This window comes from Hippopotamus amphibius, chromosome 9 (assembly GCF_030028045.1).
Source record: "Hippopotamus amphibius kiboko isolate mHipAmp2 chromosome 9, mHipAmp2.hap2, whole genome shotgun sequence".
NCBI lineage: Eukaryota > Metazoa > Chordata > Mammalia > Artiodactyla > Hippopotamidae > Hippopotamus > Hippopotamus amphibius.
In genome coordinates, this window is record NC_080194.1 from 85,687,837 (window position 1) to 85,705,691 (window position 17,855).

The window sequence follows — 17,855 nt, forward strand, 5'->3', positions numbered from 1 at the left end:
ACCTCAAACATGAAGTCCAAATTGCATAAACCAGTCATAGTACACAACTCCACTGGTCACACTGATGGAATACATGATTTAAATTTAGGCTATTATATTATGGCCCCTGAGATTATCCAAATTAGAACAACAGAGGAAAATTCCTTGAGTTGGAAAAGCCGCTGAGATATAAACATGATGACTGCCAAGCAGTTATGTTTCTGTCCTCTGGGGTCTTAGTCCGGGGAGAAGGAGGCTAGGATATTGAAGCCGCAGATCTCAGATGGGATGATACTGGTAGTTGTCCAGTCCTTCAGATATTTTGAGATGGGATTCTAGTAAAGAAAATAGCTGAGACTGATACGATTACTTTTCAAAGATTTGTGAATCTTCTGTTAGTTAATTATGCAAAGTTTACACGTTATTATTCTTTCAGAATATGTCATTTCACATGAATATTATTAACATATAAATATAGAATATGGGAGGAAAGAAAAAGTCCTCAGAAATAACAGTAGTAATGTTCATTCTGATTTTAAAAATCCATAAATGGGTGTTTTCTCTTAAAAAGTTATGAAATATCTGAATTCTAAGGTTTGTGAAGTTTATATTTCCTTCTCTGCTTCAACCAGAATAATCATTTGTCCCAAAGTAGCGGGAGAGACTCAAGAGATCCCTGCTTTAGGTATGTCCTCCGATGAAGGATAAAATAATGATCTCCACAAAATTCTCTCCCCTGTAACACACACTCAACCCGCACACATGTGCACACACACACACACATACATACATACACTCATTTTCTGTTTCTTAAACTTAGAACCTGCTGTGAAGATAATGGACACTGGAAATCACTCCTCAGTGACTGAGTTCATCCTCGCTGGGCTAACACAACAGCCACACCTCCAGCTGCCCCTTTTCTTCCTCTTCCTGGGCATCTATGTGGTCACGGTGCTGGGGAACCTGGGCATGGTCACACTGATTGGGCTCAGCTCTCACCTGCACACCCCCATGTACTATTTCCTCAGCAGCTTGTCCTTTATTGACCTCTGTCATTCCACTGTCATTACCCCCAAAATGCTGGTGAACTTTGTGACAGAGAAGAACATCATCTCCTACCCTGAATGCATGACTCAGCTCTATTTCTTCATCATTTTTGCTATTGCAGAGTGTCACATGTTGGCTGCAATGGCATATGACCGCTACATTGCCATCTGTAACCCCTTGCTTTACAACGTCATCATGTCTTATCGCATCTGCTTCCTCCTCACAGTGGGAGTTTATACTATGGCCATCACTGGATCCACAATCCATACAGGATTTATGTTGAGACTGTATTTCTGCAAGACCAATGTGGTTAACCATTACTTCTGTGATCTCTTTCCACTCTTGGAGTTATCTTGTTCTAGCATCTACATCAATGAATTATTTGTTCTAGTCTTGAGCACATTTAACATCTTTGCTCCTGCCTTAGCTATTCTTGCTTCCTACATCTTCATCCTCTCCAGCATCCTCCAAATCCACTCCTCTGAGGGCAGGTCGAAAGCCTTCAGCACCTGCAGTTCTCACATCTCAGCTGTTGCTGTTTTCTTTGGATCTGCAGCATTCATGTACCTGCAGCCATCATCTGTGAGCTCAATGGACCAAGGGAAAGTGTCTTCTGTGTTTTATACCTGCATTGTGCCGATGTTGAACCCCCTGATCTACAGCCTGTGAAACAAGGATGTCAAATTTGCCCTGAAAAAAGTTCTAGACAGTGGAAAATGTATATGAATAGAAACAATATAATGATGACATATGTCATTTTGTTGGCTAAGATATGTTATGTATTAAGCTTATTGTTTATGAAAAATCAGCTACATTTACCCATATAACAATTCTTCAAAATTCTTCTCCAGGCCACTTCTTGAACCTATATTGCAATATTTATGTATAAAATTAGAAACTGTGATTATGAATAAAATTAAAAAACTCCTGTGGATAAAGGTGTTTTAGTTTTATCTTTAATGAATATCCAAACAGGAAGAACAATACTGAGGAAGAAGATGAAGATTTTGAAGTTAATCATAGTAATCTATGTTATTAATTTTATGAACTATAAAATACTATGTCTAGCATTTAAATGGATAACTTTATTTGATATTTACAGTATTTAATAAGCTAGTCCTAGTATTATTTCCCTTGGAAGGAGGAAGAAATTGAATGGTATTTAGTTTAGAGTAAATGCCATGGTTCCAAATATAATAAATGATAGAGCCTAAAAAGTTTGGCTCCAGACCCACAATTTTACCCAAAGTGATATTTTGGCTCCAGGTAATTGTAAATAGATCTAAGGCCTCCCTAGGAATTTTCTTCTACACATCAAGCAACCTCAGTTCCCTGTAAGACTGTGCTGCTTTCCTCTAAATATCTTCAGTGCTATTTTCCTATTTATTTCTTCAGATATCATAAAAATAATTTAAAAAAAACCCAACCTGAATTCATCAAAGCAAAAAAAAAAAATAAGATATTATAGTCTCATATTAGAGACAAATTATTATACTTGATATAATATAGCTATAGCAATAATTTTTATAAAGTAGCCTCAACAATATTGTCTCATTTTTAGACAAATAATGCTGCAGATATTTATGAAGCAACGGCTCACGAAAGCCAACAACCCTGCTAAGTTGTATCACTGTCATGTGGTTCATGCTATTTTGCCCCATAATTTATAAATCATTGCCTTTTCATGTCAATTCTATCTCTGAAACATCTCTTCTCCTGCCTTGTATTATTGTATTTCTGCTTCTAAGCATTTAGCATCGTGTACCTATGAATTCACATGATATTCTAAACACTCAGTTGTTTTCTGCCTCTTCCCACTTTAAATGATCTTATTCATGATTGCCAGATCGATGTTCCTTGGATAGTGCGCTGTCTTCTTCACCTGATCTAAAAGTACAGATACACAGATAGAATTAAAACAATGGCTCCTATGAAGCACTTCGTAATTTTTTATAATTGTATAATCATTTATTAAAGACCTGTTCATATTCTTCCCATTTCTGAACTTTCTCTATTGGTTTAATCCTAGGGTGCTCAACTGCACAAGCCTGGCTGACCACCACCGCGGTGACCCAGAGGTGTTCTCTGAGCAGCAGCCACAAAAATCAGGGTTCCAAACTGAGGTATGAGCCCCCTTCCAGGAGATACCTGGAAGCTGGAGTGAGGGACAGGGAGAGTGCTGAATTGGCGTCCTCTCGCCTTCATCCCAGAGAGTATTTCAATAGGCCCTCAATGTATGTCTCCTTAGATGTCTGCTCCTCTTGCTTATGCTTTAAAATAAGCAAAAAATCCTCTTTCATAGAAAGTCGAGGTGGTTTTCAGTCAGTTGCCTTGAGCTGGGCTCTGGGATGGGTAATTCCACTTGTGTGAGCGTTTTAAGAACATTTTCTCAGTTCACTATAGCCTTGTGGGTCTCGTGATCACAAGCCCTTTGATTTTCAAAATAAATGTTTTGTGGGCTTCTGTCTTGGGTGCAGGTCTTAATAGTTGGAGCGCCAGATGTGGGGTTCAAATTGCTCACGCCTCAGGGAGGAGCTCAGGATTTTGAGTTATGGTGATTGTGGGTTGCTGCAGCGAGCTATGGTTTACAGGAAGATTGTGTCTCAGCCCCTCCCATCCACTTCAGCGTGGCCTTTTCTTGTTTGCCCAGAATGTAAGAATTGATCAGCTAGTCCCCCTTGCTTCATCCACCACACAGGAAATTGTTTCATATGTAGCTGTAGATTCACTGTATCCATGGGAGGAGGTGAGCTCTGGATGTTACCACTTGGAACCACAACACCCATGTGTAATTTTATTTTTTTACACTACACATCAATCAAACAACAGCTAGTAAATTTTTAAGATGGATGTTTGACAGATAGAAATGTCTATTAGAATTTTTTTGTGTTTTCAGGCATTTATTAGCACTTAAAACTTAAAAAGTGTTAAGAAGAGTAAAAGTGTCTGAACTGTCTCTATTGATCTGAGAACTAGTGGAAGACATGGTATTAAAATATTAGAATAGGTATGAGTGTTTCCACAATGAAGATGGATTTTACCACAAAAAAAAGAGAAACAAAGGACCTTGTAGAAGGAGACCTACTACAAATGAGAAACAATTTGATAAATATATAGAACTTTTTAAGTATCATTATGGAAAGATATCATATTTCAATAATTGAAAACAGCATGATTGAGTAAATGCATTCTAAGAGTAGGTACTATAATGGACTTGGATAATGTTCCCAAACAGAATTTTCTTTCAGTAACTTGGATTTAAGCATATATTAAAGTCTTTAAAAAAAAAGAAAAACAGTTCCTGTTGTACACTTAGCATGTTCTAGGATCATGAGTTTGTCACAGGAGTAGACTTTAGACAATTCATTTTTATTTTCAAATTTAGTTGCAACTAGGTTTAGTTGCAATTAATTTTGACTGTGCATTACACACACACACACATACATGCACACATGCACACCATGTTGCCTTAATGCTGAAGATCTTCAGGGCTGGTTCTGCAGCTCATGGGGAACATAAGCTTCTTTTAAATTGTTGCTCTGTTACAATATCTAGCTTCCATCTTTTGGACTCAGATAATACCTCCAGATCAATCCTTCATCTCCACCACTCAGCCATCAGAATGAAAGATATGGAAGTAGAAGGGAATGTCCCCTGACTTGAAGACCACCACCTGGAAGTGACATGTGGGAAGACATTCAGGAGCCTTTCTGAAACCTTGAAAATGTTAAAGTATGTGGGCTGAGCGATGGGATTCAGAATGTCCTGCTTGAGCAGTGGAGGAACTGAGGGTGTGGGGCGTGGAGACTAATATCACCCTGTTTGGCCCTGAAGGATGGCTGGTTAGCCAAAGACGGGTAAGATTCCTCAGAGGAGGAACAACCTAAGACAGGCACAGCCGCAGAGGGGCCAACAGGGGTGGTGCATAGAGCCTTCCTTATATCACCCTGTTTGGCCCTGGAGGATGACTGGTTAGCCAGAGACGGGTAAGATTCCTCAAGGCAGGAACAACCTAAGACAGGCACAGTCGCAGAGGGGCCAACAGGGGTGGGGCACAGACCCCCAATATCTGAGAGAGGTCTCCTGCCCCCAGGGCTGTTTTGCTCTCCACGCCCAGCTCAAATCCACACCTGCTCAACTCGGACCCAGGAAGCAAACAAAGATAATTGCCTCAGTCATGTGAGGCCTTTGATTGTTTATGAGTGTAACCTGAGAATGTTAGCCCACGAACTCAATAAAAGCAACCTGGGATGAGTCAGCAGGGCTCTTGATCCGAGAGGTCTTGAGCCCCCCGGTCCCACTTTTCTCTTCAGTCTGTGTCTGTGTCTTCTTCAAGCTTGCGGCCTCGAGTCGCCGAGCTGGTCTCGGCAAGTGGCGCCCAACGTGGGGCACGAAAGGCTTGAGTGACGAAGGTTCACGGAAAGTGAAATTGATAAAAGTAAAGAATTGGGAAGTGCCGTGAAGCCCCCAAGAGGAGAGTAAGAGGCCTCTGGAAAAATCCTGCCAGTAAGTAAATCTCTTGGGTAGTTTGTGTTCGGGGTAAAATATGGGAAATAAAGTTCAGATTAATATCGACCAGATGTATGCCTGTTACGGCAGCTCCTAAGGGCAGGTGGAGTAAAAAGCAAGTGAAGGTCGATTGTTAGAAATTCTGTAAATAGTTGAGAATATTGTACATAGTTTCCTTCTTTAGGCTAACACTGGGTTTATGTACTTGGGATAAGGTTGGGAACGAACTTAAAAAACTGCATTCTAAAGGGACTCCCGTACCAGGTTCTGTTTGGTCAAATGTGGTCTCTGATTAAGTCAGTATTAGAGCCTCTATTAGAGCCTCTACGGGCTCCTGAAGGCTCAGATGATAGCTCTGATGAAGAAGCCCGTCCGTCAGAGGACCGATGGGCATATGCGGTGCCAAACAAAACTGAAAAACAAAAGGGAATACAAATGGCTGAAGGATTAAGACCCTCGGCTCCCTCACTTGTGGAGGAGGGCAAACTTCCTATACTGCCCCCTCCTCCACCCTCTTTAATGCCGCCTGGGAGAGCTTATGCCTTTTCTGTGTCTATAGGACACTCAGTTTTATCACCCTTACAGAAGGGCATTTTGCAGGCTAGACAAGAGGGAGATCTGGAAGCTATGCAAATGGCATTTCCAGTAACTATTCATGAAAGGGTGGCACCTGGAGTAGATCCTAATAATCCCAATGGAATTTATGAGGCAGTACATGAGCCAATACCCTTCAAAATATTGAAAGAATTAAAACAAGCAGTACAAAATTATGGAGTAAATTCTCCATTCACCATAGGTATCATACAGGGAGTAGCCAAAGGCTCTCGTTTGATTCCAGCTGATTGGGCAACGTTGGCTCGTGCAGTACTAGCCCCGGGAGAATTTTTACAGTTCAAAACCTGGTGGTGTGATCATGCTGAAACTATGGCAAACCAGAATCGAGCAAGGCAGATTCCTATCTCCGTGGATCAATTGATAGGTAGTGGAAATTGGGGCAGAGTTCAAGATCAGATTCTGATGGAAGATCAGGCCATAGAACAGGTGAGACGTTGTTGCTTAAGAGCCTGGGAGAAAATAGAAGCTAAAAGGCAAGCTCCTGTCTCTTTTCAAAAGATCATGCAGGGGGCAAAAGAGCCCTATACTGAATTTATTGCCAGATTACAGGAGGCTATCAAGCGGCAGATCACTAATGCTGAGGCTGCTGATACTATTTTGCAATTATTGGCTTTTGAAAATGCAAATACAGATTGTAAGAAGGCCATTGGACCTATGAAAGGAAAGGAAACATTAAATGATTATATTAGAGTGTGTCAGGGAGTGGGAACTGAGAGCTTTAAAGCAACAATGATGGCACAAGCTATGGCTGGACTGAAAATAAATAACAAATTTCCAGGGAAATGCTTTAACTGTGGTAAACAAGGACATACAAAGAAACAATGTAGGAAGAGAGTGGATAGAAGGGCTGTTAATTTTCAAGATAATGTAATCAAAGGGCAAAAACAGCCTGGACTTTGTCCAAGATATGGAAAAGGATTTCACTGGTCAAGCCAGTGTAAATCTAGCTTCCATAAGGATGGAACCCCCTTGTCGGGAAACTATCAACGGGGCTCGCTCCTAGCCCCGCAACCAAAGGGAGCCTATCAGATCTAGAAACAGGCAGAAGTGGCCCAATACTCCGCAGTGCCATGGAATTATCACCAGCCACAGCAGGCAGCGCAGCCTTAGACCTTCCTTGTGCAGAATCTATTATTATACTGCCTGGAGAAACTCCAACATTGGTCAGGACAGGAATTACTGGACCTTTGCCAAAAGAAACCGTTGGCTTAATACTAGGAAGGTCTGGTTTAACATCAAAAGGAATTAGAATTCATACTGGAGTGATTGATAATGATTATACTGGAGAAATTAAAGTGATGATATCAACTTCGGTTCCATGGAAAGCCCATCCAGGTGATAGAATAGCACAGTTGCTTATTCTGCCATATTATAAGATTGGCAATAGTACAAAAGTGAGGGGAACGAAAGGCTTTGGAAGCACAGGAGAGGCCGGAGTTTTCCTCTCTGAAAAAATTTTAGAAACACACCCGACATGCTCAGTAACTATAAATGGAAAAGCTTTTAGAGGATTAATAGACACAGGTGCTGATGTTTCAATTATAAGCAGTAATCATTGGCCTTTTAGCTGGCCTACTTGTCCTGCAGACATTACAGTGGTAGGTTTAGGTAGAGCTCATGGCTTGCAGTGAAGTGCTAAAATATTGCCTTGTATTGGCCCAGATGGGCAGCCAGCCCACTTACAACCCTATATAGCAGACTTCCCATTAATTTATGGGGAAGGGATTTATTGCAACAATGGAAGGCTGAAATCCACATCCCAACGAAAGATACTTATAGTATGCAAAGTCAAGAAATGCTAGTAAATCAAGGATATCAGCCAGGGTTAGGTCTTGGTAAATATCATCAAGGGAAACTATTTCCCATTCCAGCTGAAGGTAATGCAAATAGAGACGGTCTTGGATATCAGTCTTTTCACTAGTGGCCACTGTTCGTAAAAGTTTACTGCTTCCCCCAGCACCAATCCCATTGACCTGGAAAACTGATACACCTGTATGGGTTGAGCAATGGCTTTTAACCATAGAAAAGTTAGAAGCTCTAACAGAATTAGTGACTGAACAGTTAGAAAAAGGACATATTGAAGAATCTTTTAGCCCATGGAACTCTCCAGTATTTCCAATAAAGAAAAAAACTGGTAAATGGCGTTTATTAACAGATCTCAGGGCAGTCAATGCAGTTATACAACCCATGGGGGCCTTACAACCAGGCCTCCCATCACCTAATATGATCCCTGCTAATTGGCCTCTAATAGTTATTGATCTGAAAGACTGCTTTTTCACCATTCCATTACATCCCAAAGATAAAGAAAAATTTGCTTTTTCTGTGCCTGCACTAAATAATAAAGAACCTCGAAAAAGGTTTCAGTGGAAGGTGTTACCTCAAGGCATGTTGAATAGCCCTACTATTTGCCAGAATTTTGTTGCTAAAGCCCTTGAACCAGTACGACTAGAATTTCATAATTGTTATCTCATCCATTACATGGATGATATCTTATGTGCTGCTCCTAATCAAGATTTACTTACTTCTGCGTATATTAGCATGCAGCTTTGCCTTGATAGAGCAGGACTTAAAATAGCTCCAGAAAAGGTACAGATGCATAGCCCGTATCAATATTTGGGCACAATAGTTGATAGAACAACTATTAGACCACAAAAGGTGGAACTGAGGTCAGATCAAATCCAAACTCTTAATGATTTGCAAAAACTCCTAGGAGATATTAATTGGCTTCGCCCATGCATAGGGATCCCCACCTATGCATTGTCTAACCTATTTGCTTTGTTAAAAGGAGATTCAAAATTAAATAGTCCAAGAACTTTAACATCAGCTGCTTTAGAGGAACTAAAACTTGTAGAAAGTAAAATTCATTCTTCTCAATTACAGAGAGTAACTGTTAATCAGCCACTGCAATTAATTATATTACCTTCTCCTCATTCACCTACGGGGATATTAATGCAAAATGAAGGAATTGTGGAATGGTTGTTTTTAGCAAATACTATGGTAAAATCCTTGTCACCTTATTTAGAATTATTAACTCAGTTGGTTCTGAAGGGAAGAACTCGAAGTAAGCATTTAATTGGAACTGACCCTTCACATATAATTATTAATTTAACTACTAAAGAAATTCAGGCTTGTTTCCAAAATTGTGTAAGTTGGCAAATTCCCTTTGCTGATTATATTGGGAAAATTGATAATCACTATCCGAAAAATCCCATTTTGCAGTTTCTTAAGAGAACTCAATGAATTCCTATATCAGATGCTTCTATAATTTTTACTGATGGCTCTAGTAAGGGCCGAGCGGAATATACGGGATTTAAAATACGACAAATCCCTGTCCCTCACTTTTCAGCTCAGCAAGCAGAATTATATGCAGTTAATGTGACTCACTTTAATGATGCACAGCCACTGATATGGTGGCAGGACCCATTGACTAATATCTGGTCATCAGGAAGGTTAATCACATGGGGAAGAGGGTTTGCTTGTGTGTCACCAGGACAAGGCCTGGAACCTGTGTGGATTCCATCTCGGAGAATTAAGCCATATCATGAGTGTTCCAAAGAAATGCCATCTTGAATGGGATGTAGAATCTCCGGAGGTGAACTTTGTACATTTGTTTTCAGGTTTGAGCTTTGGATACTAAGTTTACTAATTATGCTATCCCTGATAGACCTTTGTGTAAAATAAAACGGATATGGGCTGACAGACAAGATCAGATTCTTTGGGATGTTTGCCGTGGGACGGAGGGTATGATACTACTTAATGGTTCCTATGGAACAGTATGAAACTGGTCCCCTAAGGGGTATGCAGTCTCTAATGGTTTACACCAAAAAAACTCCTCCTGCAATCCCTGTAAAAGGTTGTGATGGCATATACCAATATTGCCATGCACTCGCCCTATCCCATCTTATGGCTTAGGACTGGATTAGTACCTCCTTGGCCTCAATTAGAGAATGGCCAAGCTCAAACAGAAATATGGAAACTTCCCTTAAGTTTAAGAACATTACAAATCTGGGATGGCCATGATGCCAGTGACACATCGGCTGGGATATGGAGCAGATGGTCTCACACTGGAGATACAACAATTACAAACTAAAATAACTGGCATGCAATATGATTTTTGCAGTCTCTACACCAAATTTGCTACTTTACAAAGTATAGCTGATGGATTAAAAGCATTGCATCCATTGGATTGGATAAAAAGCATGAGTAGCAGTCTCCTAAGCATTTTGATATTTTTTGTTGTCTTTTAATTATCCTATGTTTAAGTTCTCAGGTGCACAGGAGGAACGCTCCAAGGATTGGCGGAAAAAGAAATAACTCGAATAGGCTTATCTTCTCCTACGAAAACAAAAAGGGGGAGATGTGGGAAGACATTAAGGAGCCTTTCTGAAACCTTGAAAATGTTAAAGTATGTGGGCCGAGCGATGGGATTCAGAATGTCCTGCTTGAGCAGTGGAGGAACTGAGGGTGTGGGGCGTGGAGACTAATATCACCCTGTTTGGCCCTGAAGGATGGCTGGTTAGCCAAAGACAGGTAAGATTCCTCAGAGGAGGAACAACCTAAGACAGGCACAGCCGCAGAGGGGCCAACAGGGGTGGTGCATAGAGCCTTCCTTATATCACCCTGTTTGGCCCTGGAGGATGACTGGTTAGCCAGAGACGGGTAAGATTCCTCAAGGGAGGAACAACCTAAGACAGGCACAGTCGCAGAGGGGCCAACAGGGGTGGGGCACAGACCCCCAATATCTGAGAGAGGTCTCCTGCCCCCAGGGCTGTTTTGCTCTCCACGCCCAGCTCAAATCCACACCTGCTCAACTCGGACCCAGGAAGCAAACAAAGATAATTGCCTCAGTCATGTGAGGCCTTTGATTGTTTATGAGTGTAACCTGAGAATGTTAGCCCACGAACTCAATAAAAGCAACCTGGGATGAGTCAGCAGGGCTCTTGATCCGAGAGGTCTTGAGCCCCCCGGTCCCACTTTTCTCTTCAGTCGGTGTCTGTGTCTTCTTCAAGCTTGCGGCACCCGTCACTCGCTTCGAGTCGCCGAGCTGGACTCGGCAGTGACAGAACTCACCTCCTCCTATGTCCCTTTGGTGCAACTCAGTCATATGGTCCAAGGTGGCTGGAAGAGGGGCTAAGAAATACCATGCTATCTATATAGCCATGTACTCAACTAAGATTCATGGCATTTATTATTGAGGAAGAAAGGGAAAATGAAAAAGGAATAACTAGCAGTCTCTTCCACTCTTTCAAGTATTTATATTTAGTCCTAGACAATCATATATTGTTCTCTCTAGAGCTAACATTTGAATTTAGCAGTTCACCTGAGGAGAACAATAATGTGAAAATGATTAAAATGTATAGTGCAGAAATAAAATTTACTAATATTTTAATAATTATTTGGATCTGCTAGAAAACTGTTATGTCATGTTGGTTGGGTAATATCTGTAATATCTCAACACTGCTGGGTTCATTCCTATGACCTTGTCATGCTGCCTTCCCATCCTGAAGTGGCTTCTTGACTCCATTCTCCTTCTCCAAATTTACACACCTTTCATTTGTACACACTTTTCAAAAACAAATATCAGTGTTTAATTCTCCACACATTTCTGAGCACTCCACACAGTTATCAAGCACACTTCTGGTTCCCCACACATACTTTAATAACGATGTCTTTTCTGGTATTGTTTACTCTTAATGCCTGCCTGTGGACATTCCCTCTATCAAAATTGTCAATTCTTATGAACAAAAGTTGTATCTTGCATTGTACCACATGTCTTGTTCTAAGGTTGGATAATTATTGATGAGTATTTTCCTTAGGGTTTATGGATTACTCTGCTGTAGTTTTTTTTTGCCATTTTCATAGCAATTTAGAAAATACCTTTCAAAAGCTGATGAAAGTCTCACACCCAATAATAATTTAAAGCATTTCCAAAGTAAATCTGATTAGTCAAGAAATGGAAACAACCTAAGAGATATGGTGTTTGATATATATGAGTATTCAGCTAAGAAAAAGGAAACTGCCATTTGGGACAAATACGGAATGACTTGGAGACTTCTGTTAAGTGATATATGTCAGACAGAGAATGACAAATATTGTTTAATCTCACTTATATGTAAACTCTAGAAGACCTAACCTCACAGAAACAGAGTATAATGGTGGTTACCAGGGAAATGCAAAGATTCTTGTCAAAGGATACAAACTTTCAGTGATGAGATAAACAAGCTCTAGGAAGCTAATGTACAGCAGAGTCACTATGCTTAACACTATTGTTTTATATAGGATTCTAAGATAGTAAATCTTAAATGTTCTCACCACAAAAGGAAAATAGTAATTATGTGACATAATGGAGGTGTTGGCTAAAGCCATGGTGGTAACCAATTTGCAATATTAAATTGTATCAAATCAACATCTTGCACACTTTGATTACACAATGTTATATGTCAATGATATCTCAAAGCTGGAAAAAAGCAAATTTGATTAACAAATTTTATTTTAATATTCCCTCAAAATAATATAATATTTAATAAATACTTTAAATAAAAACATTAAATATATTTTTATTTCCTAACAAATAAACAAGTGATATGTAGAACTACAATAATCTCCACAACATGTGTATCTTTATATTGTTCCTCAACATATCTTTTATAATATTTGGGGAAATTAGTCATCATCCTTCCATTTTAGACTTGTTAGGAACCTTTCATAGGGTTATGGCAATATCTAGCAGATGCTTTTAGTCAGGACCCAAGAGTCCCAAGTATATTTTTGTGTTATGAGTACATTATGATATCTAAATACAGGTAGTATTATACATGAAAAAAAAAAAAACCTTTGAAAGCTTACATATAAAGTTTGCTTCAATTTTCTGTTTTTCTCTAGTCAAAATCACTTTAAGTAGTTTGACATAAAATTCACTGGAGCTTTAACAAAACCTCTTACATGCTTGTTTCCAACACATCATCTAACAAGAGCAGTGAACCACACCTATGTGATGCTATTAAACACTTGAGAGCGGGGGAAAAGGGAATTTCTAATTGTTTCTTTTTCCCAAGAGTTGATATTTGTGGGATATGAACCTAGTGGGACATCATTATCATTACTTGTTCCTAATCAGAATCTAGCAATCAATACCCAGAATATAAAATCATCATTCATATCAACCAACCTTTACAGAGGGCCAGTAACTTCATCAGAGGTCAGGACCAGTGATGCAGTATTATTACCACGGAGACTAATAGGCTATGACACCTTAACACCAAAGAGCCCTGCAAGGTTAGTACTCAGAGCTGTCTACCAGCATCACCAGATCATTTTTCCATTCAGAGAAATGGAAGAGAAAGACATAGCTGTGAAGATTTGGGGAGCAAGTGGGATGTGTCTGAATCCCAGTCCCGACTTTTACAATTTTAGGTCGTCCACTCTAGCTCCCTTGCAGTGCACTAATAGATGCAGGTAGTTATTTTTCTGTCTCTATCTGTCCTCACGCTAATATTCACACTCCTGATGAGCAAAGAAAAGTTCCCTTATCGTCTACCTGTCCCTGCTGGATAAGATTCTGGCAAACATGTCTTTGTTTACTCCCTTCAATAGAGGCAGTGTGAGAGCTTTGTTCACTTACATGGAGTCTAATTAACTTATCAGTAAACATCTTTCAAATAATTTTATTAAAAACTCATATTTATTGATACTTGCTGTATGTAAGGCACTGTGTCAAACACTGTATTTAGTTAACAGTCTAGCACTGAAGAAAAATCAGTAAATAATTAATACAGATTTATGTTCGTGCTAAATGTAACATAAGACATATATTTGTGGGCACATAGAAAATTGTTTTGTTAACTGGAGCTTCCAGTACTAAAGCCCTTAATTGAAGGGTCTTTACTATTAAATATTTTTCATAAGATAAAGGGGATAGAGTAAGAAAAGTTAAAGGAATTTGATGAGTCAAAAATGAGAGCCTAATTTGCTATTTTATGAAATAATTCAATTATGTGATAGCTGTTGGGGCATTAAAAAGAAAATTTTTCTTGTCAGATGATATAAATCTTTGAAAGACAAAGAAATTGGTTTGAAATTTTTTGAAGAACACAGAAAATATTGATAATTTAAGAAAATATTCAGTAAAGTTTTCAAATCTTTGTATTACCATATGTGTTAATGTAGAAAGGAGCAACAAGGAAAAGAAAATGTAAAACTATGGCCATCATTTAGGAATGAAAGTGTTGGTCAAAAAAAACATATGACAGAAAGAAGCTCAATAGATTCACAGTAAAGTAACATTGACGTTTTCTTACCAAGAGTCAGGGACTGGGCTAAGCTCCTTGTGAGAATCATTTAACTTAACTTTCATGTGAAACAGATTTTTGTTTTTTCAGAGACTTAAAGAGTAGACCCAATTATCCCAAGGTCATGCAGTATATATGGAGTAGAGCTAAAGTTACAATCCTTTAATTCTTAGTATCAGGACTTATAAGAATTATAAAATTATGACCAGTAGAACTAGAAGAGAAGTTAAAAATTATTTAATTCAAGCATCAGGTGCTTATGTCATTAAATGATTCCTGCTAAGTAATTAGTTATTTAGGCTGAAAGCAACATTTTGACTGTAAGATCTGGGTTTTTGATGGTTGAAGTGTTTGTTTTGCTGTGAAACCAAATATTTGTCCCATAGTTTCAAGCAGTTAGTTTTACTTACCTCTATTGGTGACATAAAATGAGCCTAATAAATCTCAAATAAAGCAACATGTTGAACTATGAGATAACTATGATGTGTCACATAAATCTTCACTTTGCTAGAAAAATATCCTCCATTTTTCTGCCATTCTAAAATGACAGATTTTTTGATCGTTTTTCTGAAATGTTCCAGTTTTTCTCTAGCACATAAAGTATTGTACCTCAAACTGAACACACTAATCCAAAGATTGCTTGAGTTTTAAATAAGATTATGAGTTTCCATTTTCTAGAATCTACTCATTATCCACCCAAATATAAATTAAAAGTGCATTTGTCTTTAAACAAAAAACACATCACGCAGTTGACCAATACCGAATTTAAATTAAATTTTATAATTGTATTTTGCACCTGCTCAACTAATCCACAGCTCTATCACCTTTGAATTCTATAGAGAGCACCTGCAAAATACATGTTTATAAAAAAAGACTAGCATGAATGACACCTAGTATTTGTCTTAAAAACCCTTCTCATATTTTGGGAGTATGAATAGTCTTCTCACCTCCACCATCACTTATGAAGTGTGAATTACATAGACTAACCTTAGTACCAAAGGTCGCAGTGGTAGAATACATAGCCTATAAAAGCAAGACATATATAGGCCATTGTATTCTGACTCCTAAGATTATCTAAATTAGAATAAGGGAGGAAGGTTCCTATGTTTTGAAAAGTTATTGAGGTAGAAGCATGATGTCTGCCAAGCAGTTATGCTTCTATCCTCTGGGGTGATAGTCGGAGAGAAGGAAGCTGGAACATTGAAGCAGCAGATCTCAGGTGGGATGATACTGGTGGTCACCCAGTCCTTCAGATATTCTGAGTTATGATCCTAGTAAGGAAAATAGATGAGAATAATACAATTTCTTCTAATAGATTTATAAATCCTTTGTTAATTACAGAAAGCATATACTACTATTACATATTTTGAATGAAATAAAAAATATTATGCCAGACAAATATTGTATGCTAACTCACATATACGGAATCTAAAAATGAAACTGATGAACTCAGTGACAAGAACAAGGACGCAGGTACAGAGAATGGACTGGAGAACTCGAGGTATGGGAGGGGGCGGGGGGTGAAGGTGAAGCTGAGACGAAGCGAGAGAGTAGCACAGACATATATATACTACCAACTGTAAAATAGATAGTCAGTGGGAAGTTGTTGTATAACAAAGGGAGTCCAATTCGAGGATGGAAGATGCCTTAGAGGACTGGGGCGGGGAGGGTGGGGGGGACTCGAGGTGGGGGGAGTCAAGGAAGGGAGGGAATATGGGGATATGTGTATAAAAACAGATGATTGAACTTTGTGTACCCCCAAAAAATAATAAATAAAAAATTATTCCAATTTATATAAATATTATTAATATATACTATAGAATATCGGAGGAAAGAAAAAAGTTCTCAGAAGTAACAGTAGAAATGTTCACTCTGAATGAACTTAAAAGTCTAGAAATTGGTACTTTCTCTTAAAATGTTATGAGGTATCTTAATTATAAGGTTTGTGAAGTTTGTATTTTTTTCTCTGGTTCAACGAGAATCATTAATTGTCCCATAGAAGCAGGAGAGACACAAGAGATCCCTGCATTATGTATCTCCTCCGATGAGGGATAAAATAACCACCTCCACAGAATTACTCTCCCCTAACACCCACTCACACACACACATGCACACACACACACACATAAAAGCACACTCAATTTCTCCTTTAACCATAGAACCTGAGAAGATAATGGACCCTGAAAATCATTCCTCAGTGACTGAGTTCATCCTCGCTGGGCTAACACAACAGCCACAACTCCAGCTGCCCCTTTTCTTCCTCTTCCTGGGCATCTATGTGATCACGGTGCTGGGGAACCTGGGCATGATCACACTGACTGGGCTCAGCTCTCACCTGCACACCCCCATGTACTATTTCCTCAGCAATTTGTCCTTCATTGACCTCTGTCATTCCACTGTCATTACCCCCAAAATGCTGGTGAACTTTGTGACAGAGAAGAATATCATCTCCTACCCTGAATGCATGACTCAACTCTATTTCTTCCTCATTTTTGCTATCGCAGAGTGTCACATGTTGGCTGCAATGGCATATGACCGCTACGTTGCCATCTGTAACCCCTTGCTTTACAACGTCATCATGTCTTATCACATCTGCTTCCTCCTCACAGTGGGAGTTTATACTATGGCCATCACTGGATCCACAATCCATATAGGATTTATGTTGAGAATCCTTTTCTGCAAGACCAACGTGGTTAACCATTATTTCTGTGACCTTTTTCCACTTCTGGAGCTATCCTGTTCTAGCACCTATATCAATGAATTACTGGTTCTAGTCTTGAGTGCATTTAACATCTTGACTCCTGCCTTAGCTATTCTTGCTTCCTACATCTTCATCCTCTCCAGCATCCTCCAAATCCACTCCTCTGAGGGCAGGTCGAAAGCCTTCAGCACCTGCAGTTCTCACATCTCAGCTGTTGCTGTTTTCTTTGGATCTGCAGCGTTCATGCACCTGCAGCCATCATCTGTGAGCTCACTGATCCAAGGGAAAGTGTCCTCTGTGTTTTATACCTGCATTGTGCCGATGTTGAACCCCCTGATCTACAGCCTGCGAAACAAGGATGTCAAATATGCCCTGAAAAAAATTCTAGACAGTGCAAAATGTATATGAATAGAATCAATAAAATAATGACATATCAGTCATGTGGTTCCCTGGGTTATATCATGTATTAGATTTATTGTTTTTGGAAATTTAGTGACACTTACCCATATAACACTTCTCCAGAATTTTTCTCTAGGCCAATTCTTACACCTATATTTCAATGATTATGTGTAAAGTCAGAAATTGTGATTATGAATAAAATTTTAAAAATTCTTGAGGAGTAAGTGAGTCATTGTTAATCATAATGCAAACAAGAACAACATTTAGGAAGAGGAAGAGGATTTTGAAGACAATCAGAACAATCTATGTCATTAAAA

At 39.1% G+C, this 17,855-nt stretch overlaps 2 protein-coding genes across 2 annotated transcripts; both read left to right on the forward strand.

The window, feature by feature from the left end:
- The first annotated feature begins 816 nt into the window (after window positions 1–816).
- LOC130861224 (putative olfactory receptor 8G2) lies at window positions 817–1,695 on the forward strand. Its single transcript, XM_057749867.1, has one exon. It carries the CDS (start codon window positions 817–819, stop codon window positions 1,693–1,695), a length of 879 nt encoding a protein of 292 aa, XP_057605850.1.
- A 14,916-nt stretch (window positions 1,696–16,611) lies between these two features.
- Window positions 16,612–17,547, forward strand: LOC130861226 (putative olfactory receptor 8G3). The gene has a single exon (XM_057749869.1). It carries the CDS (start codon window positions 16,612–16,614, stop codon window positions 17,545–17,547), a length of 936 nt encoding a protein of 311 aa, XP_057605852.1.
- The last annotated feature ends 308 nt before the right edge of the window (window positions 17,548–17,855 follow it).

Excerpts from the sequence above, each read along its gene's own strand:
- LOC130861224 (XM_057749867.1), top strand. The coding sequence starts at position 817 with ATGGACACTGGAAATCACTCCTCAGTGACTGAGTTCATCCTCGCTGGG.
- LOC130861226 (XM_057749869.1), top strand. The coding sequence starts at position 16,612 with ATGGACCCTGAAAATCATTCCTCAGTGACTGAGTTCATCCTCGCTGGG.